This window comes from Choloepus didactylus, chromosome 17 (assembly GCF_015220235.1).
Source record: "Choloepus didactylus isolate mChoDid1 chromosome 17, mChoDid1.pri, whole genome shotgun sequence".
In the NCBI taxonomy this organism is placed as follows: Eukaryota; Metazoa; Chordata; class Mammalia; order Pilosa; family Megalonychidae; genus Choloepus; species Choloepus didactylus.
The window spans coordinates 6,276,018-6,303,727 of NC_051323.1; the positions used below are offsets into that span (position 1 = coordinate 6,276,018).

A 27,710-nucleotide genomic window follows, 5' to 3' on the forward strand; every position below is an offset into this window, starting at 1 on the left:
GAGGGGAAGGAACAAAAGAATGTGGGGAGATCTGTTAAGAGACCATTGCAAACAGACACTGGTGATAACGTAGGCTAGAATGGCAGTAGCAGAGGGCCTGTAGATGTCAGATGGATCTTGGAGAAAGACAGCAGGCTATCGTAAACTTAATCAGATGGTGACTCTAATTGAAGCTACTGTCTCAGATATAGCTTTACTGAAACAAATCAACACAGCCCCTGGCCCTTGGTATATGGCTAATGCCTTTTTCTCCATACCAATTTATGAGGATCACCAGAAGTCATTTGCTCTTACTAGGCAGAACCAACGTATACACCTTCATGTGGCTCCATGCTCTCTGCCATATAGTCCATAGATATTTGATGATCTTTACATGTCACAAAACATCACACTGGTCCACTACATTGATGACATTATGCTGGTTGGATGTAACAAGAAGTACCAAGTACTTCAGATGCCTTAGTAAGACATTCAAATGAGAAAGTGGGAGTTATACAAACAAAAAAAATATCCAAGGGCCTGCCATCTCAGTGAAGTTTCTGGAGGGTCAACTGTCTAGAACATGTCACAATATTCCAAGGTAAAAGACAAGTTGCTATACCTCATACCACCCACCACAAACACACACACACAGGGTGCAATGTTTGGCTGGCCTTGCAAGCTTCTGGAGACAACCCTGCATTTGAGTTTGCTTTGACCCATCTACAGAGTCACTTATACCCCCAGGGCTGCCAGTTTCAAGTGGAGACTAGAAGTTTCTGCAGCAAGTTCAGGCTGCAGAACAGGCTGTTTTTCCACTTGCATCTTAAGAGCCAAGAGATCCAACGATATTTTGATATGACCACAGCAAACAGGAATGCTGTATGGAGCTTCTGGCAAGCACCAGCAGGAAAATCACAATGCAGACCTCTAGGATTTTGGAGCAAGTCTACTTCCTCTTCTACAGATAACTGTTCTCCTTTTGAGAAACAGCTTCTGACTAGCTCCTGGGCCATGGTAGACTGAGCGCCTAACCAGGGGACATCCATCAGGCGGCCATGTGGCCTGAGCCTTCCCTCATGAACGGCGTGTTGTCTGACTCACACAGTCATAAGGTTGGGCATGTGCAGTAACAATCTATCATCAGATGGAAACGGTTGAGACCAAGCTCAGTCAGGTCCAGAAGGTGCAAGTAAGCTGCAGTAACAGGTGACTCAGCCTCCTTTACACCAACTCCTGTTGCATTGCCTCCTCTTCCTCAGTCCCCATCTGTTGATTCCTGGGTGTTACTCAAGACTAGCTGATCAAGGCAGACAAAACTCAAGCCTTATAGACAACGCTGTACAATGTGCTAAGCTACAGCATTTCAGGCCCACTCGGGTGACACTGAGGGAGGTGGGGAAGGAAAATCCTCTCAATGGGCATAACTTTGAGCAACCTATTTGGCTGTCACTGTATCTGGAGTGTGAGTGACCAGAAATACAGATCTACACTAACTCCTGGGCAGTTGCCAATGGTTTGGCTGGATGGCCAGAGATTCAGAGAGAACCGAATTGTAGGAGTTGTGAAAAGGAAATCTGGGGAAGATGTGGACTGACCTATTTCAGTGAGTAAATACTGCAAAGATGTGTCCCATATGAAGGTCCATCAAAACGCATCCACTGCAGAGGAGACTCTCAGCAATCAGGTGGACACAAACGCCTGCTCTGAGGACATCAGTTTCTTTCCCCAGTCACCTCAGTGCTTGGTTAGTGGGCCCACGGGCCATGGTGGCAGGGACGGAAGCTATACAGGGCCCTCTAATGCTTCTGCTGAGTGTCTAATCTGCCAATAGCGGAAACCAACGAGTCCCAGTATGACACCAATTCCTGTGGAGATTAGGCAGTCACCTGGCGGCATTGATTACCCTGGACCTCTTCCATTATGGAGGGGGGCAGAGATCCATCCTCACAGAGATAGAAACATTCTGGATATGGATTTACCTTTATGTTTCTGCCAGTACAATCATCCATGGATTAACAAAATGCCTTGTCAACTGTCGTGGCACTCCACACGGCATTGCACCTGACTGATAGAGGAACACTTCACAGGGAAGGGAGGGCAGCAGTGGGCTCACACCCACGGAATTAACTTTTCTTACACAAACCACAAACCCCACCACCTGGAAGAGGCCAGCCTAACTGAAAGGTGGGAAGGCTCACAGAGGCTGTTACAGCACCGGCTGGTACTGTTTTACATGATGTAGGTGTGCTTTGAGCCAGAGATGATTGTATGGCGCTGTCTCCCCACAGCCACAAAGTGGCTCCACTATTAAACTTAGTGACCTTTTGGCATTATTTTGACTTCCTGTTCTGGCAACTTTGAGCTTTGCTAGCTTGGAGATCTTGTTCCCCAAAGGAGGAATACTTTCACCAGAGGATTCAACAACGGTTCCACTAAATTGGAAGATGAGGCTACCATCTGGACATTTGGGGCACCTTATGTCACCGAACCAACAGGCAAAACGCAGGGGATGAGAGGGGGGAGCAATCTACTTGTTGAGTGATTGGTCCCGATTACCAAAGGGGAATGGGGGTCACTACACAAAGGGAGCAAGAAAGACTATGTCCAATAGTAAAAGTTAATGGAAAATGACAGCAACAATAAGAAAAAGGCAGGACGACTGAGGGGTCGGATCCTTTAGAACTGAAGGTTTGGCTCACCCTACCAGGTAAAGAACCATGATCAGATGAGGCTCTGCCTGAGAAACAAGGAATGGGCGGTGGAAGGAAACCATAACTATCAATCAGTCCTTTGCAAGGTCTGTTAACAGCTTTGCATACTTTCTATTGGCTTGTTGTGTTTATGTGATAATTTGTATATGCTAACCATTTCTTATTTTACATACAAGTTGTTAGAACTTAACCTTATAATTTAACCTTTAGGTAACTATTCAGTGGGACTATGACTGAATTTGAGGAGTAATTAATACAGCCAGCAATTGACGCAATCACTCTTGGAACTGTGCATCTCCCCACTTTGGGAAAGAGCTGGTAAGGTGGCTGGGTTTCATTAGGCAGATACATGGTCATTTTCTTTGTTGTGGTGGGAAAACGTGGGAGAGCTACTGTGTGTAGAAAGGTGCATACAGAAGCTGAGTCATCAAACTACGCCAGTTATCGATGTACTGCCTCTCGGCTCCAAATGTATCCTTTTTGCCTACTCCGTGAAAATGGATCTGGGCCCCTTATATTTTTCCTTGCCTGCTGGCAATTGAAGCTTTGTCAGTAGAGGGCCCTGGAGAAACACTGCAGGATGAAAGGCTTTGCTTCACTGAAAGCAGAGTGCCCAGCTTTCAATCCATCCGCTCGGGCAGCACGCAGATTCCCCAGCAGGCCACCCAGCATCCCCTCCCTCCCCAGGCAGCTCCACGGCAGGGCGCCACCCATGAGACACCTCCCTGTGCACCGCTATCCCCAGCACACCGCAGCGCAGATTTCCAGCAGGGTCGATCTCTGCCTGGATACCCTGTCAGCCCTGGGGGTGGCGGCTGCTCCTTGTCTCTGCTAGTCCTGTTCTTCAAGAGTTCTCTTTACTTATTACTAGCCAACCCCTCATCACTCCAATCCCCTACTGTAGTTAATACTTCTTGAAATTAAACTTTCCCTTTTCAATTACCACATGGTTTCTCTCCCCTGACTGGACTCAGGCTGAAACAGAAATTTTGCAAGCAGAAGTTGGTAGATCTTAGACTAGATGGTGGCAAAGAATGAAAATAAGTGGGTAGGTTCAAGAGATACTGTGCCGGTTTGAGTGTATTGTGTCCCCCAAATGCCATTATCTTTGTGGTCTTGTGTGGGGCAGGCGTTTTGGTGATGGTTGGATTTGCTTGGAGTGTGACCCATCCAGCTGTCAGTGATAATTTTGATGAGATGTTCCCATGGAGGCTTGGCCCCACCCATTCGGGGTGGGCCTTGATCGGTGGAGCTATATAAATGAGCTGACTCAAAGAGGAAAGAGAGTGCAGCTGGGAGTAATGTTTTGAAGAGAAGCAAGCTTGCTAGAAAGGAACGTCCTGGGAGAAAGCCGTTTTGAGGCCGGAGCTTTGGAGCAGACGCCAGCTGCCTTCCTAGCTAACAGAGGTTTTCTGGACACCACTGGCCATCCTCCGGTGAAGGTACCTGATTGCTGAGGTGTTACCTTGGATGCTTTGTGGCCTTAAGACTGTAATTATTTAGTGAAATAAACCCCCGTTTTATAAAAGCCTATCCATCTCTGGTGTTTTGCATTCTCCAGCATTAGCAAACGAGGACAGATACCAAGTGAAAATGGACTGGCCAAGGGAAGTGAGGGGAGCTGAAAAGGATGACTTCTGGGTGCATTTCCAATTTCTGTAATAGGATGAATGGTGGAGCCTTACACCTAGACAGGAAACAATGGAAAACAGTCAGGCTTGAGAGGGGAAACCACAGGCTGAGGTTTCAGTTGACTTTCACGTACCCCAGCTGCTATAAGGCTCAGCATGTAGAGAAGTCTGGGGTTCAGATTTGTTTAGGGAGTCATCTCCTTAACGATGAAATGAAGTTGAAGGCATAGCTAAAATGGCCTGGAGAAAAAGTAGGCAGTGAAAAAAAAGGGCTTGGGACTGAGTCTTGAGAAATCCCAACTTTTAATGGCTGGGTAAAGGGAACGAGCCTGCAAAGGAAATAATGTGAGCTGCCAGACAGGTGGGAGAAGGTAAGAACCCTGCCGTGGCCCAGAAGCGAGAGGCTGCCAGAGGTGCACCTTCGGGTCTCCCTTCAAGACTGCCTGACGTAGGGAGCAGAGCCCACCAGCGGCCTTCAGCTGCATCTCCTCATCTCCACATCTTTGGATCTGCTCCTGCTCAGTCATGGAGGTTGGTGGAAGTCATCTCTATCCAATTCCTCAGACAGGTCATCTTTGCTCTGGGGTCCCCATGAGTCTGGCTGAGACTCTTAGAATTGCCCGGCAGGAAGAAGCTCCTCCCTCCCCTTGCCCCTCACCCAGGGGTCAGACCTGCACTGCAGTCTGCAACCACTCACCTCAAACTTCCAGGTAAGCACAATAATTTATCACCTTTGGTCAGAAATTTTATTATTTAGAGACAAATGCATCCTAGCTGTGCTGGTTTGAAACTGTTACGTACCCCCAGGAAAGACTATATTCTTTTAATCCACTCTTGTGGTTGAAGACTTATTGTTGGTGGGATCTTCTGATTAAATTGTTTCCATGGAGATGTGATCCCACCCATTCAAGATGGGTCTCAATTAGTTTACTGGAGCCCTTAAGGGAGTTGAAAGAGGGAGAGAGATCTCAGAGCCAACAGACCCAGACATTTGGAGATGCTAAACTAAGAGATGAAGCCCTGAGTTTGCCCTGGAAAAGCTAAGTAAGAACCCACAGACGCTTAGGAGAAAGCCACTGGAATCAGAAGCTGAAAGCAACGCAACTCAGGAGCAAAGGACCAGCAGATGCCAGCCACATGCCTTCCCAAGGTGACAGAGGTGTTCCAGACACCACTGGCCTTTCCCCCAAAGGTATCTAACTCTTGATGCCTTAATTGGGACATTTTCATGGCCTTAGTACCGTAAATTTGTGAACAAATAAATTCCCATTGTAAAAGTCAATCTATTCTGGTATACAGAATTTCAGGCAGCTTTAGCAACTGGAACACTGACTGACACCCCACCCACAAGTTGACAGAAGAGACAAGCATGGTATCCACCAGAGGACAGACTATAGGGTAGATCGCTTGTGAGGACCAAAAAATAAATAAATCCATCCTTAGATAAGAGGCCTAAGGGAAGAATATAAAACAAGGGGCTGGTTTAAAAACAGGAAAATATTTAATCCATTCCCAAAAAAAGCATCAGCAAATGAAAGGGAACCAAAGGAAAATCATCCTTCTGTAGTAGACAGAACAAGGATGCTACCGGCTTCATGCCCTTATTTCTGGAATCTGAGACTTGATGCTTGGAACAAACTACCTTTCCTTCAGATACTCCCAGCTACTCAGAAATAAATCACACACACATTTGTCAAAAAAGGTCTGGTCTGCTGAAGCTGGAAGGGAGCTAGACAGGGAGGACAGGGGACCCTGGACCTACAGTAGCTGGGTGACGGCGCAGGGCCGTCCAGGAGGAGGGCCCCCTGACACTCTGGTGTGAGCCAGAACCCATAAGAAGTGTGCTGTCCCAGGGAACCTGCCAGCCAGCCCCTGTCCAGTTATGGCTTCAGTGCCTGCATTTATCACCTTCAGGCAAGCGGCCAGGAGCAAAGCCCTCCCACCTCCCTCAAGCCCCCTGCTGGTTGGTGTCATCACTATCTCGCCTCCTCCAAATCTGTAAAGAAAGAATATAACAGATATTTAGGAGCTGGTCTAAGAGGCATTCAGTCAGCAGATATTTATCAGTACCTATTTTCTGCCCAGCAATGAATAACGCTCACTTCACTTGCATATCTGCTGAGTCCCCTGAAACTGACTCATAAGCTTTCAGGGAATTCCCTTTCATTCAGTTTCCATTTTTCCATCCTTCCTTCTCTTTCTTACTTCCCATTCCAACTCCCTTTCTAAAAATGGACTCTCAGCCTGGAAGCTGAGATGAAGTCACTGAGGGGAAAAAGAATTCTCTCTTAGAAGGAGAGATGACCCTTCTCTTTCATAAGCTACAGCTTTTTCTTAGCCTCAGTCTTTCTTCCTTGGCCAGGCAACAGGGCAGTTACACAAGGAGAAGAGGGGTCCCCTTCTCCACGGGCTCTCCATCCGGGGAGAAGACAGTCAAGACACATGGTCAGTGCTCGGAGATGACTCCCAGCTGGCTCTTCCCCTCTGAAACCAGACCACACACCTCTAAACTAACCTGGCACAACGTTCCTGGTGCACTCAGAAACCTCCCATGCTTCTCTGCTCGTCTCATCTGAAAACCTCTGCTTGACTACCAGGGCCAGATAATCTTTCCCAGGAGGCAGAGTTCCTCATTTCCTCCCCATCAGCCCAGCCTCCGTCCCACTGGCAGCCCCCTCCCACACCATTCCTCTCACTGGCTCCCACCCCTGCTGTGGTTGAGTCTGCTTGGGCCGCCCACCTGGATGTAAGCCTCAGACAGGGTGATCATCTGGGGCAGGATGTCAGTCACCTGGAGGTCCTGTAATTCGTACCATTTGCCCGTCCCCTGCAAGAGGTATAGAGGGCTGGATTAGTCTCTTCCCTGAAACCGCAAGGGTATAGAACAAAGGGATGACAGCCCAAAGTCAGGAGAGTCAGAAGAAAAGCCACTAGACCGTCGCCAGCAAGTCATAACCAAGAGGGTGTGAGCCCTCTGCTGGCATTACTCGGTTTGCAGAGCTTCCCTTCTGCTGACCGTGGCACACTCACTGCCCGTCGAGGATTCCTAGCAGTGCGATGGAGTCTCGCACACTCCTACACACCTTTTAAGGAGAATGCAAGGGACGGTAAAGAGTGGAATGAGGAAGCTCTCCATTTCCCACCTAAGATGTCTCCTTTGTGCTCAAAAATGACAGACTAGACACACCCCCTCAGGAGGTACACCATGTTGACTAGAGGGAGACCCTCAAAGTCTATAGCCCCCAACACCCCAAAGAACACAAGCAATAGAGAGTCAAGGAAGTGTCCTTGCTGAGCACAGTCTATTATTCTACCCTGCTCCCCCTGGCCTGAAAACCACTGCTGCAGACATAGCAAACATGACCCCACTGCCAGCTGTCGTGAACCAGGGGGAGAGATCTGTGGAGTACAGCAGAGGCTGTTCTGCAAGTCCACCTGTCTCACTCGACCAAACTTCTAAGGAATGTCAAAGACCAACCTTACAGAATACAGATATATTCCAGGACCCAGATATTCCAATATTTCAGAATATAGGAAACATAAAGTTCAACATCACATAGGCAAGGCCCCATCCCTAGTTCAAGGATTGGTTAAGAACAGGGGTTTTTGAAGGCAGGACCCGATTCAAATCCCAGTTCTACAGACTTCAGGTAAGGTACTCAAATTCTCAGCCTCAGTTTCCTCACCTGTAAAAAAGATGACACTGACAGCTATCCCAGATATTTACTGTAAGGATATAAGTGAGATAACATACGTAAAGCACTCGGTATACTGTCTAGTACCCAATAAAAGACTTTACAAACAGAAGCTACCATTAAACCCACAGTTTCGGAAGAGAACAATTAAATCAGAACAATCTGTGTGACACCAAACGTGATCTCAAGCACCTATTTTATCAGTGTTCAGCTTGAGACAAATTTGCAAAACTTTTGAGCTTGAAAAGGTGCCTCTAGACCACCTCTGCTTCACAGACTTCAATTTCATACAAGTCAGAGGATCCTATCAAAATGCAGATTCTGATCCAGACCTACTGAGACTCAGCCTGAGATTTGGCACTCCTAACAGGCTCCCAGAAGAGGCCAGGGCTGTTGATCCGGGGGTTCCACACTGAGAACAGTGATTCTCAACCTCAGTCCCACATCACAACAAACCCGGTAACTTTAAAAGGTCACAATGCCTGAGTTCCACCTCCAGATATTCTAACGCAGGGCTTCCCAATCTCCACTCCAACTGACATTTTGGGTGGATAATTCTGTTGGGGTGGGAAGCTGTCCTGTGCACTGAAGGACTTTTGGCAACATCCATGGTCTCCACCTCAGTTAAGAACCACTTCTTTAATGTAATCAGAGACAGTGATCAAGCCACAGGATTTTCAAAAGGTCCCCAGGGGAGTAGAATGTGCAGCTGAAATTGAGAACCATTGCCTTAAACCAACCACTGGCGGCTCTATTACTTGCAAAGTCCCAAAGTCAAGGCCAAGAAAGGGCCAAATGAAGGGAACGGCCCTCTGAAATGCCCAAGGAACAAACTCTGCTCTGGACCCTCCCTGCCCGAGGTGGCAGCAGCCACTCACATGGTGAAGCACGTGGATGCGGTAGGAGCCCTCTGCGGGCTTGCCGTCATGGACGATGTTGGCAATGAGGTCGTATGTGGTGTTCTTGTGCACTGCTTGCACTTCTTCAGACAAGTATTCTCTCAGATCCACATTTCTGGTGAGGAGGAAAATAAAACCAGACTGTTAAGACAAAGGCTACCTGAGGTTAGGGAAAGTGTCCTACACAAACTGACTCTTATTTCAGGACCCTAATCCAAGGTAGGCTCACAGAACCATGGAAGCCCAGCTGTGTGGGAATTCCCGTAATTTGCCACAAAAATGAGGCCTTTTCCTAGAAAGAGAGGCTTTATGGGGAAAGCACACTTTAAAAGCACGTCTAACAGTCAAAAACGCAGGCCTCGAGTCATCCAGACTTCAAGTGGAGTCCTGGCTGGGCCCGACAGGGCTGTGTGCGAGTCTGAGCAGGGCACACACCCTAAGCCCCTCCTAGGCTATAGGAATGGGGGCACCAGCTCCCATGAAGACGGTGCAGCCCAAGACAACAGGAGCCAACTGTCTTGCCTACTGTCCTCCCCGGCCACTCGGGCCATGGAAGGCCTGACCACAGGAGGAGCCATGCTGCCACTGGATGTAATTGCTACAGCAATCTCAAGCTAACAAACTACACAGGTCAACCCAATTTATTTTTTTCTTTTATTTTCTGGGAACTTGCTTCTTTATTTGGTTGTTTGTCTTAGTCAAGTAAGGGACAGAATGGTTGTAAGGGACAGAAATCCACCTGAGCCTGCTGAAGCACAAAAGGGGTATTTATTCAATGTTTTCAGACAAGGACATGCAGCTGGAACCATGCATTGGGGAAGAAGCAGAATCTGTGAGAGCTACAGGATCTCTTCCGCCTCCCTCTGCACACCAGCTTTATCCTTCTCCCTCCTTTTGCAGCCTGGCTTCCACTCCTCGTTTACATGTGACCCATCTTGGCGACCCTGTGGCCTCCAAATTTCTTAGGCCTGGTTGCCAAGAGAAACCGCTGGCTAGCTTCCTTCAACAGGACTTAGAAACACCACGTTTATTTTTAATATCTGAATATTCACTGTTAAAATATAGGGAAGCATTACTGATGTACCTTCAGTAAAATCTCCTGTGTCTCCTGTGTTGACTTCTATCAGCCAGTTGAAATATAAATGTTTATTGGTTATTGCAAAGTAAAGCACTATAATAAATGCTTATTGTGAAGACTATACAAAAGTACTTAAGAACTTTCAAACACCCCTGTGTGATGCCGGTGGCAACATAAAATGGTGCAGCTTCTGTGGAAGACAGTTTGATGGTTCCTCAGAAAGCTAAGTACAGAACTGCCATATGAGCCAGGGATCCCACTACTAGGAATACACCCAAATTTGCATAACACCATTCAAAGCGGCATTATTCACAATTGCCAAAAGGCAGAAGCAACCCAAGTGTCTATCAACAGGTGAGTGGATAAACAAAATGTGGTATATACACACAATGGGATATTACTCAGCTGTAAAATGGAATGAAGACCTCTTTACCCCATCTACTGCTAGAATGAAGACCATTCTCAGCAACCAGATGGTCGACATTCCAGAAAATGTCGACACCACAGTGAAGGATACACAGTTATTGTGAAGGGCCCCCAGGGAACCTTGTGGAGGGACTTCAATCATATCAATGTAGAATTCAGTCTACTTGGGAAGGAAAAGAGGCTTCGGGTTGACAAATGGTAGGGAAATGAAAAGGAGCTGACTGCAGTTCACACTATCTAGTCATCTATAGAACATGTTCAAGAGTGTTACATTACAAGATGAGGTTGTGTCTGCTCACTTCCCCATCAACATCATTATTCAGGAGAGTGGGTCTCTGATTGAAATCCAAAACTTCTTGGGTGAAAAATATGTCCGCAGGGTTTGGATGAGGACAGGTATTGCCTGTTAAGTATCTCAAACCCAGAAAGATGAGTTAATTCTTGAAGGAAATGACATTGAACTTGTATCACATTCAGCAAGCCACAATAGTTAAAAACAAGGATATAAGAATATTTATGGATGGCATCTGTGTCTCTGAAAAAGGAAGTTCAGCAGCTGATGAATAAGATCTAAGAGTTGTGCAGCAATGGAAACAAGATGCCAGAACTATCTGTGACTTTAAAGATGCAATAAAATTCATCTGTTAAAAGAAAAAAAAAAAGAATGAAGTTCTGATACATATGACAACAGGGACGAACCTTGAAGACATCATGTCGAGTGAAATAAGCCAGATATAAAAGGACAAATAGCGTATGATTGCACTGATATGAAATAATTAGAATATACAAATTCAGTCTGAAATTAGAATACAGGTTACCAAGGGGTTGTGAATGGGAAATTAATGCTTAATGAGTATAGTCCTTCTGTTCAGGGTGAAGGAAAACTTTTGGAAATGACTGGTAGTGATGGTAGCATAAGATTGTGAAATTAGCACCAATGAACTGTATACTTCAAAGTGGTTAAAATGGGAAATTTTAGGTTGCAAGTTATGTTATAATAAAAAGTAAAAAAAAAAAAAAAAGACCACACAACTGTACAACACAAAGAGTGCCCCCTAATATAAACCACAGGACTACAATTGATAATACAAATATAACGGTATTGGTTTATCAACTGTAACATTAATACAAAACGTTAATAATAGGGAAAACTGGATGGGGGGGCAGGTAATATGGGAACTCTAACTTCTGCATGATTTTTTTGTAAGCCTACAACTGCTCTAAAAAAAAAAAAAACGGCAAGAAAGCTTTTAAATAGTTAAATAGGGAACTAGACTGACAGTTAACATGACTATCAAGAGACTATATTAACTACATAATTTTAGTAAAAAATATATCCTCTTTGAGCCTACAGATACTTATAAAAATTAAAATAGTACAAGGTAGAATAAAAGAGATTATATCATATTTCTAATCTCTGTAGAACTAACATGTGCTACCATTCATAACATGAAATAAAAAAATGTCATCTCTGGAAGGAGTCACAAGAAACTGCTAACAATGGAGGTACAATGGAGGTCACTTCCAAAGGTGGGAGGGAGACAATTCACTAAACACAGATATATATATATATATATATATATATATATATATATATATATATAGATAGATATAGATATAGATAGATATAGATATAGATATATATAGATATAGATATATAGATATAAATACATATATATATATCTAGAGAGAGAGAGACCCTCCTTTGAATTTTAGCCATATTACTATACTTCCTGTCCAAAAATACCAAAAAATTTTCAATGTAAACCATGTAGTAATAAACACACAACTTTGTTCTAATTATATTATGTAGCTTTCTGTGTATTGGTGGTAGCTATTTATTTCTGCAATGTCCCATATATAATATAGACTGCCATAAATATTCATTGTTAAAGATAATTTGGATATTAATCTGAAGAAATGTACGTGAGCTCTGGAAACCCAAACTGTCTGCCACTGCCAAAAGCTGACTTCCCATGTTATTTTCTCCTCAGCTTTAATAACAGCTGTCAGGACTTGTCTGAACGAGTCCTGGAAAAATCTTCAGGAGTATTTATATTTATCTTTTGTGACTGAACCAAAACAGTTCAAGCAGAAAAAGGAATGAACATAAGAAGTTTAACATTTAGTTTTAGAAAACAGGTAAAGGAGCAAACCATACTCCTCACCCAATTAGAACAACAATGACCAATTAGCTGAAAGTGAAACTTAAAACCTGTGCTCCAAAACTCATACCTCCAAATAAGCAGGGGGCATCTAACCTCTGGAAGTCTGATATATCACTGATAAAAAGAAGACATGCTGTTATGAATAAAACACAGAAGAATTAGGTATAAAAAGGCCCCTGTTCAAGAAGTGGGAAGTTCGAGTGTGCAAGAGTGGGTCAACATAAGAAAATCAATCAATGTAATACACCACATCAATAGAATGAAAGAAAAAATCCACATGATCATTTCAATCAACGCAGAAAAGGCATCTGACAAAATCCAGCAACCCTTCTTGATAAAAACACTTAGAAAACTAGTAATAAAAGGAAAGTTCCTCAAACATGATGAAGGGCTGTGCTGGTTTGGATGTATTATGTCCCACAAAATGCCATTATCTTTGATGCAGTCTTATGTGGGCAGGAGGTATTGGTGTTGACTGGGTTGGAGACTTTTGATTGGATGTTTTGGTGGAGAAATGATCACTCAACTGTGGGCAAGATCTTTCACTGAATAATTTCCATGGAGGTGTGGCCCTGCCCATTCAGCATGGACCTTGATTAGTTTACTGGAGCACTATATAAGCTCAGACAGAAGGAGCGAGCTTGCTATAGCCAAGAGGGACACTCTGAAGAATGCCCAGGAGCTGAGAGAGGAGCTGCAGATGAGAGTCTGAAGACGGCCACTGAAAGCAGACTTGCTCTGGAGAAGCTAAGAGAGGACAAACACCCCAAGAGCAACAAGAGTGACATTTTGAAGAGGAGCTGCGGCCTAGAAAGGAACATCCTGGGAGAAAGCCATTTTGAAACCAGAATTTGGAGCAGAAGCCAGCCATGTGCCTTCCCAGCTAACAGGTGTTTTCTGGACACCATTGGCCATCCTCCAGTGAAGGTACCTGATTGTTGATGCATTATCTTGGACATTTTATGGCCTTACGACTGTAACTATGTAACCAGATAAACCCCCTTTATAAAAGCCAGTCCATTTCTGGTGTTTTGCATTCTGGCAGCATTAGCTAACTAGAACAAGGGCATATATGAAAAAACCCCCACTGACATCCTACTTAATGGTGAAAGACTGAACGCTTTCCCTCTAAGACCTGGAACAAGATAAGGATACTCACTTTCACCACTGTTGTTCGACATGGTACTGGAAGTTCTACCAGAGCAATTAGGCAAGAAAAAAGAAATAAAAAGCATCCAAATTGGAAAAGAAGAAGTAAAACTTTCACTATTTGCAGATGACATGATCCTATAAATAGGAAATTCTGAAAAATCCACAATAAAAGCTACTAGAGCTAATAAATGAATTCAGCAAAGTGGCAAGGTACAACATCAAAACCCAAAAATCAGCAATGTTTCTACATACCAGTACGGAACAATCTGAAGAGGAAATCAAGAGAAAAAATCATTTACAATAGCAACTCAAGGAATCAAATATCTAAGAATAATTCTAACCAAGGATGTAGAGGATTTGTACACAGAAAACAACAAAACATTGCTAAAAGAAATCAAAGGTAAATGGAAAGGCATTCCATGTTCATGGATTGGAAGACTGAATATTGTTAAGATGTCAATTATACCAAAAGCAATTTACAGATTCAATGCAATCACACTCAAAATCCCCACAGCCTTCTTTGCAGAATGGAAAAGCCAATCATTAAATTTACATGAAAGGTTAAGGGGCCCTGAATAGCCAAAGCCATCTTGAAAAAGATCAAAGTTGGAAGACTCACACTTTCCAATCTTAAAACTTATTACACAGCCACAGTAATCAAACCATAATGGTACTGGCACAAAGACACACTTATTATAAACCAATGGAATCAAATTGAGAGCTCAGAATCAACCCTCACATATAAGACCAACTGATTTTTGACATGGGTGCCAAGCACACGCAACTGGGAAAGAACAGTCTCATCAACAAATGGAGCTGGGAAAACTGGATGTCCATAGGCAAAAGAATCAAGGTGGACCTTTACCTCACACCATATACAAAAATCAACTCAAAATGGATCAAAGACCTAAGCATAAGAGCCAGAACTACCAAATTTCTAGAAGAAAATATGGGAAGCCTCTTCAGGACCTTGAATCAGGCAATGGTTTCTTAAGACTTTGCACCCAAGCACAAGCAACAACAACAACAAAATAGAGAAATAGAACCTCATCAAAATTGAAAACTTTGCATCTCAAAGGACTTTATCATGAAAGTAAAACAACTTACACAATGGGAGACAATATTTGGAAATGACAAATCTGATAAGGGTTTAATACCCAGAATATATAAAGAAATCCTTCAACTCAATAACAAAAAGACAACCCAATTTTTTAAATGGACAAAAACAGACACCTCTCTAAAATGAGCCATGGACTACAGTTAATAGTACAATTTAAAAATATGCTTTCATCAATTATAATAAAGCTATCACACTAATGCAAGATGTTAATAATAGGGCAGTATATTTTATGCATGACTTTCCCATAACCTACAAATTCTCTAATAAAAAATTTAAAAGAAAATAAAAAAGAAGTGGGGATTTTGGATAACCTTGAATTACAGTACTCTGAAAGTGACTTCACAAGTGCAGGTGTCAGAACCAGTCACACAGTATATATTCTCTAAAGGCTGACTAGTTAAGCAAGCTTTTTGAAGGACAAACTACTAAAATCACAAGTTAACAAACAATCCAAATGCAACCAGTGGGGGGAAAAGAAAACCCAAACACAAAACAAGTTTTATATTGGGAAAATTTCCATGGGGACAGAGCAGCACCTAATTCACCACAGAGTCCTCCATGCTTTGGAGGGCTGCACTGGAGTCAAGTCCATCCCTTCCTACCATGACCACATTGGTCTCTGTGGCAATTCACAGAAGTCCAGTTCTGAAATGAATCCCTGATTCATGGACTTCAGAAGAAAGTTCCTCTACAATATCTCCCAAAGTAGCAGAAATCTGGCTTACATGGCTCCCTATTTCATTCTACTTGCCTTGTAAACAACATGCTAGTGGAAGGAGGAAGAAAAGCATGGGAAAAGAGAAAAAGAAATTCTCCTGAAATCCTCATTAGAAATGTTTTCCCCCACTGTTCTCAGAATCTTGGTGAGCATGGAATCCGGAAATAATAAATGTTACAGCAGGAGGGAGCCTTAGGGGTCACTGTGTCCAAGTTCCTCATTATGCATGAGAGAACATGCCCAGAAAACACGTAAATGACTTGCCTGAGGTCACACTGCCAAGATGGCCCAGAACCCAGGCCGTTTGAATTTTAGATGCTACCCTCTTAAAAGGTACACAGGATTAAGGACCAGACCTATTCAAAGGAAAACACAGGCAGTCCTGGTATAGTCTGGGGAACTGAGCAGCTGGAGGGGGCAGAGGGAGGACAGAAAGGGAAAGAAATGAACATTGTCCAACTACAGCCCCCAAACCACTTTGTGAAGGTTAAAAAAATAAAAAATACAAAAGGAATTCTGAGCTAAACATCCTGTTAATCCCATCATATATCCAACCAAATCTTTCTCACTAATGAGCTGTCTAGGGCTCTACCCTCACCATGTCTAACCTCCTGCACACAGACCCACATTTCTTCCTCCAGCCCTGCCCCCGGGTTCTTCCATGTTCTAAGAGAGAGAGCTTCTTCAGAGTGTGAAAAATCATGTCTCCTGAGAACTGAAGACCAACCGCCTACCCCCAAAGAGGTTTTGCAAGAGCTGTCTGAGTTAGAAGGAAGCAAACTAAAAGTGCTTGGTACAACTCCTCCCAATTTCCTTTTAAAATACTCATGAATGTTCATAAAAACACAACTGCAAGATAAAGTAAAAATAAAACTACATCAAAACGTACAGCTACCTTATCAATACGGAGAAACTGAGCACATTCTAGGCTTTATCCTCTGGGGAAAAAATTCTACAGATGGATCCGCAGAAGGCAGGATAAACGTGGCGTCCTCCCGACCGCCCGTGCCTAGCTATGGCAGGCAGGAAGGGGAAATGAGCAGCAACCACGTGGGCAGGCTCCAGCAGGACTGTTCTCCAGGCAGAACCCTCCTGCCCATGCCCTCCTTCACTGGGTGTTCTTCCTCACATGGAAAGACCATAGTCCCGGCAAGCACCAGGAAAGTAAAAGGGGTACTGCTTCCGGGTAAACATCTATCTTTGGGGTCCCTGAAATACCCATATCCTTTTAATAAAAACCCTTAACTTACGTAGTGCAGGTGGAATCTGTTCCTTGCAATCCCCAACTGACAGCCCAATATTAACAGTGGTACAAAAATATAAAAATACAAACTCCCTCCCTTCTAAACGCAAAGTGAAGCAGAGTGATACCCACGTAATAGGGAAGTTGACAATGGTTGGATTCTTCTCCACAAAGAAGTTGTTCTTAGTGAATCTCTTGATACAAAAGATTAGATATGGAGGCAGCTTGGTAAGCTGGAAGCGCTTCAGAAAGTTCTCCTTGTAAGTCTTATACTCCTAGAGAGAGAAAAGAAAATGATCAAATGAGCACTGGAGTTTCAGTAAGCATTAGAGCAGGACCATGAGATTTTATTTTGGTTTGGTTTTTTAAAGTAATTCTGCTTTGCACATGGAATTTGGAAGTCATCACCAAACCCAAAAACCACATACAAGGTTTAGGCTTAGCAATCTGATTAAGGCCAACTAAATTACCTCAACTAGGGGCTGTGTTTCAGGAGCACATGATGGTACTGCTGGATCTAACCACAGTAACTTAGATACCACCCTCTAGGAAGAACACGAGATTGTCAAATGAAGAAGGGAATTTAACAGAAGCCACAGAATTACCACCAGGAAAGTTTCACGTAACTCAAAATTAAGGAAGAACGTTCTGACTATGAGATGAGTGCGGCACGGGACAGGTACTGCCGAGACAGGGAGGGCGTCCAGCACGTGGCAACCAGCTTCCTGTGTCCCTTCCCCTTGGGCGTTCCATGACTCGGGTCAAGTGCAGTCTGCCAGGCAGCATTTACGAGGGTTCGCTCAGCCCACGTAAGGAGGTGGGGACCCCGAACAACCGCCCAGCGAAAGGAGCGTAACAGCCAGTGAACATGGATTTGTGTTTCCTCAACACAAATGTAATTTAGTTTAGTACAAACTAAGAGAAGGGTGTGAAAGATTCATCATAATCAGAAAGAGAATACCAAGAAGATGTCTCTCTCTGGAGTAGGTGCATTCTGGAGGTAATGTAAACTCCTTCCAGGATCTCTGCATTTCCCAGGGAAATATTTTAATGCAAATTTAGGACACGTGTACTCCAAACCCAAACCATCCGGATGATGACTTTATAAAATATCAAGGCAGAGTTCTACTTCCGGCACGACAGTGTGAGGAGCTCTGTGATCTACAGCCTCCCCACCCCGCAAATCTGGTGACAGTTATTTTTTAAAAAGCCAACGATTAAATTCTAGGGAAATGGTCGTAAGAGTATACAGCAAATGAAGAAACATTTATTAAAGAAAACATTTTTAAAATTTTTTTTCCTAAAATATTACTACAAGAACATCTAAAACTGGTAAGAGAAGCAAGAGTCTGTGGTATTTGAACTGAGACCCACTCCCGCCCTCTCCCTCTCAGTCCTGCGAGATGGAAACTCCACTCCAGGCTGCGGCAGCCAACAACACAGGGCCCCCTCTCCCCACAGCTCCAGTCGGAGGGCCACTTTCTCATCCTGCCCCCAGTTCTGAGCATGTGCAGTAGAGCAGTGGGGCTCCCCTCTTTGTGCCCAGCTCCCACTCACGGGATGGAGTTCTCCCTTGGGCACAGCACTGCAGCCTTGGCTGCCCCTGCACCGGGCTTGTGGGGAGGGAGGGCCACACCAAGACAGATGAGCAGACAGAACCAGGAGCTACTGCCCCACCCCACCCACTAAGCACTCAGATCCCAAAGAGTACCACTGTCCCTGGCCCAGCACCAGGGCCCTAGCTCAGAGGTTTTGCCCAAGGGGGAGAAGCTGCCCAAAAAAGAGAGTGCTCTGAATCTCTCCTCAATAGAACTGATTGCACTGGCAAAGAGTGTGGGGAAGTGCAAGCCTAGAGGTGCTCTCAATAACGATGGAGGTTGTAGTGTAAGGCAACTGGGAGGACACTGATAGATTCACTGAAGATACAGGCTCAACTGTAGGCCTACATCACATCCCACATTTATGGACTGGAAGACCATATTGTTCAGTTGGCAATATTCCCTAAATTGATCTACAGATTCAATGCAATCCCTATCAGAATCCCAGCTGGCTTCTTTGTAGAAATCAACAAGCCGAGACTAAAATTTATATGGACTAGCAAGGGACCCCAAATAGCCAAAACAATCTCGAAAAAGAAAAATAAAAGAGGTTCACGCTTCGCAATTTCAAAACTTTCTACAAAGCAACAGTAATCAAGACAGTGTGGTACTAGCGTAAGGGTAGACACAGAGATTAAGGGAATAAAATTGGGAGTCCAGAAACAAACCCACGTGTCTAAGGTCAACTGATTTTCAACAAAGGTGCCAAGACCATTCAATGGAAAAAGAAGGAATTTTTTCAAAAATTAGCGCCGGGAAAACTGGGTAGCTACATGAAAAAGAATGAAGTTGGACTCTTACCTCACACTATATAAAAATTAACTCAAAATGAATCAAAGACCTAAATATCAGAGCTAAAGCTATAAAACTCTTTGAAGAAAATATTAGGAGTAAATCTTTAAGACCTCAGATTTGGCAATGGTTTCTTAGATATGACAATAAAAGCACAAGCAACCGAAAAGTAAAAAAATAAACTGAACTTGATCAAAACTTACAACTTTTGTGCTTCAAAGGATACCATCAGAAAGTGAAAACACAATATAGAAGAAAATATTTGCAAATCGTACATCTGATAAGGAAATTGTATCTAGAATACACAGAACATACTTACAATTCAGTAATAAAAAGGTAAATAACCCAATCAAAAAAAAATGGGCCAGGATCTGAACAGACATTTCTCCAAAGAAGATATACAAACAGCAATAAGCACATGAAAAGACGCTCAACATCATTAGTCATCAGGGAAATGCAAATCAAAACCACAACCAGCACTCACACCTACTAGGAATGGCTATAAACAAAAAGCCAGACACTAACAAATGCTAGCAGGGATGTGGAGAAAGTGGAATACTCAAACACTATTGGTGGGAATGTTAAAATGGTGCAGTCACTCTGGAAAAGTCTGGCAGTTCCTCAAACAGTTAAACACATAATTACCATAGACCTGCATTTCTATTCCTGGGTATATACCCAAGAGACATGAAAACATATGTCTGCCCAAAAACTTGCACATGCATATCTTTATAGCAGCATTACCAATGACAGCCAAAAGGTGTAAGCAACCCAAGTGCACTCAGTTGATGAATGGATAAATAACATGTGTTAAATCCTTGCAATGGCATGAAGTGCCAACACACGCTACAATGTGGATGACCTTGAAAACATTAAGCTACGTGAAAGAAGCCAGTTCTAAAAGACCACGTATTACAGGATTCCATTCACATAAAATGTCCAGAACAGGCACATCTACAGTGACAGAGAGCAGATTAGTTGTTTTTTAGGGATGGGGGGTATGAGGGGATAAGGGTGATAGCTAAAGGGTGGCTAAGAGATTTCTTTTTGAGGTGACAAAAATGTTCTAAAATTGACTTTTGTGATGGTTGCACAACTCTGTAAATATACTAAAAACCATGAGGTTGTACATTTTAAATGAGCGAATTGTAGGACAGGTGAATTTTACCTAATAAAGCTTTTTTTTAAAAAATCAAGTAAATGCCAAGAGATTTCACTGCCTGTATTTGTACTGATGCACAAGTTCACATAAAGAAGCAATGTTATAGAGATGAAAAGTAGAGTTTGGGTTAAGAGAAATGGGGGAAGGGGCAATGGGGAGTTAAGAAATGAGTGTAGGGTTGCTGTTTGGGGTGAAGGGAAATTTCTAGTAATGGATGGTGGGAAGGTGATAGCATTGCAACATTCTAAATGTGATTAATCCCACTAACGGAATGCTAGGGAGGGGGTGGAATGGGAAGATTTAGGCTGTATATATGTTTCCACAATTGAAAAAAAAAGTCTAAATAGATGACAATTAAATGCCAAGGATGATCCTAGATGGGATCTGAGGATGGAGGAGAGGAGGCTCAAAGGTACACAGATGGGACATAAGAAAAAAAAAAAGGAAATATAGAATATAAGCTTTGTATCAATGTTGAATTTCTTGAACTTCTTAGCTGCGCTTAATGGGATTGCATAAAAGAATGTCCTTGTTCATGGGAAATATGTATATTATATTGTTTGTTCAAAAAAGTGTGGAGCTTGCTCTCATATGTTCAGAGGACAGAGCAATAGATGATGGATGATAGATAGGGAGGGAGAGAGGGAGGGAAAGGAAGAAATAGTGGTGTGACAGGATGTTAAAGTTGGTGGATCGGAATTATCAGGGGAGGGGGATTGGGGTATGCTGGGGTTCTGTATATGGGGTTCGTATTGTTTTTGCAACTGTTCCTGTAAGTTTGAATTTATTTCAAAATAAAATTTAATTAAAAAAAGCAATGTTAAAAAAAAAAAAAAGCAGTTTTAATGCCAGACTAATGAAAAATGGAGAGACATATTTAATCCCCAGATGATATCACAGTCTAATTTACAAAGGCTCTCAGGAGCGCATCAGAAAATATGGTGGGAGATTTGAGTCATTACATAAGCTGAATTCAAGATAATTCCACCAGGGTCATCAGTACCATATTTACATAGGAAGGAGCAATTTGGTCTTAGCCAAACATGACGTTATCAGAGCACACACAATTTTATTGCTTTCAAATTCTCGTTTGTGTATAATGTGTATTTACTATAGTTTTACACTTGCTAAAAAGCTGAAAGTATAAGGATTTTATATCATGTTCATGTTTATACTAATTTAAGTAATACTATAGTAAGAATAAATGCAAATCTATACTAAGGGTCTATGGAAACTTCAATGTTACTTAAGTCTGAAGAAACAGTAATAACAAGGACCAAGTGTAACAGCTGAAAATGTCAGATGAGCAATCTGGCTTTCCATGCCCAGCTGTCGCTTAAAGACAATGAAATGAAGAAACTGCTACATGAGCCCTGAAGTCTCTGTTTCACCCCTGCAAAAAACAGACCAGTCTAAGAAACAGGGAGGATATTTCAGGTTTCACTGCTAGCTGTTGCACCCTTTTAAGAGACAGAAAGCTACACTTGCACATGGCCACCCAAGGCATGCTTTATTACGCTAACAGCACCTGACAGCTCACTGACACAGAAGCAGTAACTGGAGTTGAGAAGTGTGTATTAGAAACTTCCTAGATAGCTGCCCAGCTCCCAACTCCTCCTTCCCAAGGGAAGACCCCCACTCACAGGCTTCTTGCCTGGGAAGGACACCTGCTCCAAGTGCCCTTTCGGCTCCCTGCCGGGAATCAGGAGCAGAGCAGAGCAGCACTGAGGCTACACCCTGGAACTGAGATCAGGGAGGCGGCAGTGTGCGCAGGGACCGTCAGCAGACCACCGCCTCCGAGATCCCCAATCGCTCCAGTTCCTGCCCTTCCCAAGATCCTTAGACACACTTCCAATAAAGTCCCTCTTTTACTTTAGCTCATTTTTTGTAGGTATTTACTATTTTTAAAACAAAAGAACCATAACTAATAAAGAGAGAAAAGAAGATAGGGTTTGGAATGAGGTATCAGGTTTAAAAAAACAGAAAATCCCCCATGAAGAACCAAAAGTATTACATCTGTCCAGGATAGAAGAGGAAATTAAGAAACAGCTAACTCAGCAGATAAAAGGCTGTTGAACTTCATTTTGTTTACTTATATTTTTGGTCTGTATTTTCCTCACTCAATTACTGATGCTATATTATGCCAAGTTACTTGTTAGAAGATGGAGCTTTTTCCTACTTTTGTGAGTTTACTGTCCTAGTTTCTACTGTCCTCCCTTCTCTATACTACCCAGAGGCAGAAAATTTAACAGGGAAGTATGGGAATCATAAGAGGGGGTACTGTAATCCAAGATAAGAGCTGGGGGGCAACCAGCCAGAAGGACGAAGGAGTCTGGGAGACTCGATAAAGATGGTACATTTAGAATAAATGCATTACATATGTGGTGATTCTCAAATTCAAAAAGGAAACGAAAAGGCTCAGAGAAAGAGAGGGGGGCCCAGCAGGGTGGCGGGCAGTGGGCTACCTTCTCAGTGATGCCGTTGAACTTGGCCAGGATGTTGAAGAGGGGCACCTGGGGGATGATGAGCTGCTCCTTCTCGTCCTTGTAGAGAGGAGCCGTTGGGAGGTCCAGGGTCAGATACATGAAGGTGGACTCCACCATCGTCTCCTGGTACTCGTCATTATGGAGCAGCTGCTCCTTTTCTTCCGCCGGCTACAAATGCATGAGAAGAAAAAAAAAAAAAAGGGAGGGAAGGAGTGTGAGCAGCCTGGAGATCAACACAGGTGAACAGAAACAATGCTTCTGGTACATTGACATTTACTTCATTTTACAGGGGAGGGAAGGGAGGGTTCAAGAGCTCCCAAGCCTGGGCAGTTTCACAGGCAGGAGCACCACCCATGGATTAACACAGAACGGCTGGGTGTCCGCAGAGGTATTTCCATTTACCAGACTATCCAGAGAGCTTCATGTGACCTTCTGAGGAACACACGGCACCACCCAGTGGCCAGACCACCTACACCAGCAACTGCAGCCGGCACAGAACCCCCAGAGTAACTGGCTCGATAAACCTGGCGGAACGGCCCCTCAGTGGGTGTTCTGGAAAACCTCTTCATGGGGCGGGGGGCCTTGTCAGTTCTCTAAACTTCTCTCAGTCTCCACTAAATCGCCTCAGGCAACATGAATCAGTCCAACACCCAGTTTAGCCCACTCACCAGGTCAGGATGCGGAAGCTTTTTAGTGAAGATCCTCATGGACCCCTGGAAAACGTCAGTCACAATAGCTGTACAAACAGAAATCAAAATGTAGATTCGGGATGGTTAGGCAGCATTTCCAAAATATGTTTCCACCTTGCAAATTTAAGCAGCACCTTCCAGTACAAGACCCAAAGCTCCCACTGAGCAAAGTTTCCCTTTGTAACATTGTATCACCATGGTACCTTTATAATTGTGCATAACTCATTCTTATATCTGTCTCTTCCATGAGACACCTTCTGACCTCCAGCAGAGGGCCTGGCCCATAGGAGGAAATTTAAGTATGCTTAAAAAGATTTAGAGTCTGGAGGAAAAATCAGATGCAGACTAGGATACAGCAAAGGAACTGTTACCACATGCACCTGAAAAGAGAGACAATATCCAGCCTGCACTGGGCACAAAAGGAAAATGACAGATAAGGAATGGAGCAGAACAAAACCAAAGCAATGAGACAGAAAGCACAACTGGGTTCTAGAATCCAAACAGGGCAAAAGTCTGAGGACTCAGAGGGTGCAGTGGGTGAGCACAGACTGAAGACACCTGGCAGAGGTGGCAGGACATCTAGTGGAAAAAGCCACATCAGATCCCATCACTGCCATCACCATCAGAACCATCAGAACACTGAGGCCAGCAGAGACACAAAAGAAGACAAAAAGAAAGCTGCATTGCATCTCCAAAACAACCTGCAGTCTATAAGCCAATGGCTACTACCAGCATTCACGCAGAACGTCTCACTACCAGTAAGCCGCTACGGATGGCTGAGGACAGAGAGACTCAAGGTCTGAGAATCTGTGTGGAGGCCAACACCGCTCCTCCAAGTACAGACTTGGGGCGAGCAATCAGCCTTCAGTTTTAACCTTCAAACCATGCAAAGCACAAGTCCTCCTGGCGTTAACTCTCGTTCCAGCAGGAGACCCAGAGTCTGCAGCTTGCTGCCCGGCCCCCCTCAGCTGGAACATGTCAGGATTTCTAGGTTATATCCATTTCTGCTCACTAAAACTACCAAGGGCATATGACTATATTCTAACAAAGACAAACCAGGGGCCTCCTCAGAATAAAACTTAGCCCATGTGTACAACAGATAATACCCTATAGAAAACTTAAGCAGTTAAGAACAAGAGGATGGGAAGTTGCAAATTTTAAAGGGAGCATACAAAAAAACAGTATGGACTATATCTTACTCTTCTTTTTCTTCTTTGTGCCGCCTAGAGCTGAGTGCAGAGCATTCAGAAACCAGGACAGAAAGTCGACTCCATCTCCTGGAAAACAAGGAAGGGTGGGGCATGTCAAAGCTGGCAGATCGCCACAGTCCTGGTGCTGCACCTTCCTTTCTGGCCACACCCCCCAGACCCTGGGCACCCCCCTCTACCTGGCCATTAAATGCTGGCCCTCCCCCAGTCAAACTCCTGGCCATCGACTCCTGACTCTCCCCTCCAGGCAATATGATCCATGTCAGACCTGCACCTCTAACCCCGTGATGGCCAAGGAACAACTGGACAACAACCTCTAAATAGCCACTTCCCCAGAGTAAGCACATGAAGACTCTTGTCTTGCACAAGAGTGCCCTCTCCTAGCCCCAGGACCAAAAAGGTACCTGAAGAGGAATACACAGGGTCTGGGAGGGAGCACACAGACAACACCCCGGGTCCTGAGAACGGGGTCTAATGCCTCCTTGAGGACAATGGCTACTTCCTCGCCAACTACAATTTGTCTCTTTACTTCCTCTCTGCCCATCCAATTAAAATCTCCAACACTATAATATGCTGTCCTTAACTTCATTTCTCCAATTCCAAAGGCCTCTGATAACTCCACAGAGTGATTTTCTTTTTATTTCCCTCATGTGAAATGCCTTTATGTGACAACAAACTATCACAGCAAGAACCTCTTTGACATGTCTGAGCGCTGGGCCACTGATGCCCTGCTACGTGTCTGAAAGGCTGTGGAAACTGAGTTTATGTGATAACTGTTGGGTAGGTGGCTATGATGGGGGAAACTGGAGTTTATTTTGCGGGGATCCTGATTTTTCTGCAGCTCTACAACCAAGTTTGCTTTGAGTTTCCCAAGTTTATCAGAAGCCAAAAGGCCCTCAATGTCCACTACCTTCAGGCCAGGAGTTGCCTGTGGAGTAACAAATGTTGACACTGACCCGTTCGTGCTGACAAACAATCACTCTCAAACAGGAACTTCAGGCCTTAACTTGATTCAGCCTTAACTAAAAAGCCTGTGACCTCAGCTCAAGAGTCAGCCTAGACATAAAAACATCCCTAAAAACAGAAGCTGCCCTAGTCATCATAACAGCTGTGAACTGGGCGGTCCAACACAGCATATCTGGCTGTCATCTGGTCAGGAAGGCAAGGTGCTCAGAATCAGATTTGTTGGCCATGCCGCACACTACTGAGCACCATCAATAGCCACCCTCCAAGAGCTTAATAACATCTGCTCACCTGGGAATAAACAATAGGGCTTCTGAAAAGAACCCACTGAGCAAGAACATACGATCCTGATCAATGTATACTATTCATCTTACAACCTACTACTCAACACCCCAAGGGCCTGTGGCTGCTCCTCACCAACTGAGATTCTCCAGTTTCTCCTTTCCTTAGGAAACAGAGAATCTTTGAGGCTGGGGAGTCATTATTTAACTTTCCCTCTAACTCACTCTTCAGCCAGAGTAAGGTTTCTGAAACATAAATCAAATGCCATACCTTTGCATAAGAGCTCCCACTGTTGTCAGGAAAAAACCAAACTCCTGACAGTGGCATATAAACCTGACAATCTGGCCCCTCCCTACTGCCCGCAGCTCAGCCTCACCACTGCCCCCTGGAATCCAGGGCTCCAGCTACCTGCAGTCTTCTGTCTGGGCCAGGCTGTCCCACACCATCAAGCTTCTGTCTGCGGTATCCTCTCTACCTACAAGGTCTGTCCCACACCTCAACAGGTCTCTCCTCTACCTAAAACTCAGAGTTCTCTACACTCTGACCCCTGACCCACCTCCCACATGTTAAATTGGGGATACTTGCCCCATGCTCCCTCCATCGTACTACTTAATACTCTGTCATCACCTTTTTACAAAATTGTCCTCTCCACTACACTGGGAAGCTCCTGGAAGAGAAAAGTTATATTTCTCATCCCTGAAGCCCCAAAACCTAGCACCAGCAATGAATGTCAAAGAAACCAATGTGGATGCTAGAGGATAGTATATGAGATCCAAGTATTAAGTGCTACCAAGTGTCCACTTTACACATATGGAAATAACTAGTTGAGTTTAGAGGGATGAAAACACTCAAAATAGTCCATCAAAACACCCTAGACTAGGGTATGACAAAATGAGAAATGTAGGTAATGGTACTTAAAAAGACTGGGGCCCTTCCCAGGCTCCTGGTTTTCCACTGAGCTATATGATTTAGTTCACCAAATAAGACAGACATCCTATTCGTCTGGAATCTCTTGGGACCCTGAGCAGAGCAGACTGATGGAAGAGGAGGGAGGAACCTGACCACACTATCATTTTGGACGCACTCTAGCTACTATCAGGGTTCACTGCAAAGTGGAAATAATTTGCTCATCAAACTAGTTCTGCTGCCCTGAGGTCAGAGAAACATGAATGATTTGTTCCTTACCTTGTTTGGTGATCTGGAAAGTCTTCTTGCTGCAAAGAACGACAGCCTGAAGCATCTCATGGGGAGAGACATGTGCCTTGAAATTTCGAGGGTTCCAGAGCTTTCTCATCAGCTCTCCAAAACGCTGGACCAGCAAGAACATGATATCCCCCGGAGGACGCTTGATGTTCTTATAATTGTCTTCTTCCAGGAAGTAATTCCGGAGGGGAGGAACATTAGACAGAGCCTAGAAGTCAAACACTCCCGATTAATCCAAAGCCTCTTTGCAGGACCCTTGGAGCCAAGACTCTTCCAATCAAAGTTCTTCTGATGGAACCCTATGATGTGCTCATGCCTTAGAGAGTCATAAGTGGATCCCAGGAGAATCCTACCAGAGTTGAAAACATAAGAGTGTCCTTGGTACTGCGTTTCACACAAAGTCCAGTTCTATAGATGCTTTTGCTCTCATGGATACATGGTACCAAAAAGTACCCCCCCAAAAAAGGTATTCAAATCCATATCCACTATCACAAGAACAGAAAA

At 44.0% G+C, this 27,710-nt stretch overlaps 1 protein-coding gene across 1 annotated transcript in view; it reads right to left on the minus strand.

Annotated features, from left to right (window-relative positions):
- Positions 1-5,803: 5,803 nt before the first annotated feature.
- Positions 5,804-27,710, minus strand: part of USP39 (ubiquitin specific peptidase 39) — a 29,753-nt gene continuing 7,846 nt past the window's right edge. Inside the window, exons 6-13 of the mRNA XM_037806700.1 lie at positions 27,189-27,414; positions 24,750-24,827; positions 23,530-23,597; positions 22,841-23,029; positions 16,956-17,098; positions 8,898-9,033; positions 7,065-7,151; positions 5,804-6,320 (exon numbers count right to left, since the gene is read on the minus strand). Of these exons, the coding sequence (XP_037662628.1) occupies positions 6,273-6,320; positions 7,065-7,151; positions 8,898-9,033; positions 16,956-17,098; positions 22,841-23,029; positions 23,530-23,597; positions 24,750-24,827; positions 27,189-27,414 (975 nt within the window). The 3' untranslated portion in view covers positions 5,804-6,272. The remainder of the gene's footprint in view (positions 6,321-7,064; positions 7,152-8,897; positions 9,034-16,955; positions 17,099-22,840; positions 23,030-23,529; positions 23,598-24,749; positions 24,828-27,188; positions 27,415-27,710) is intronic.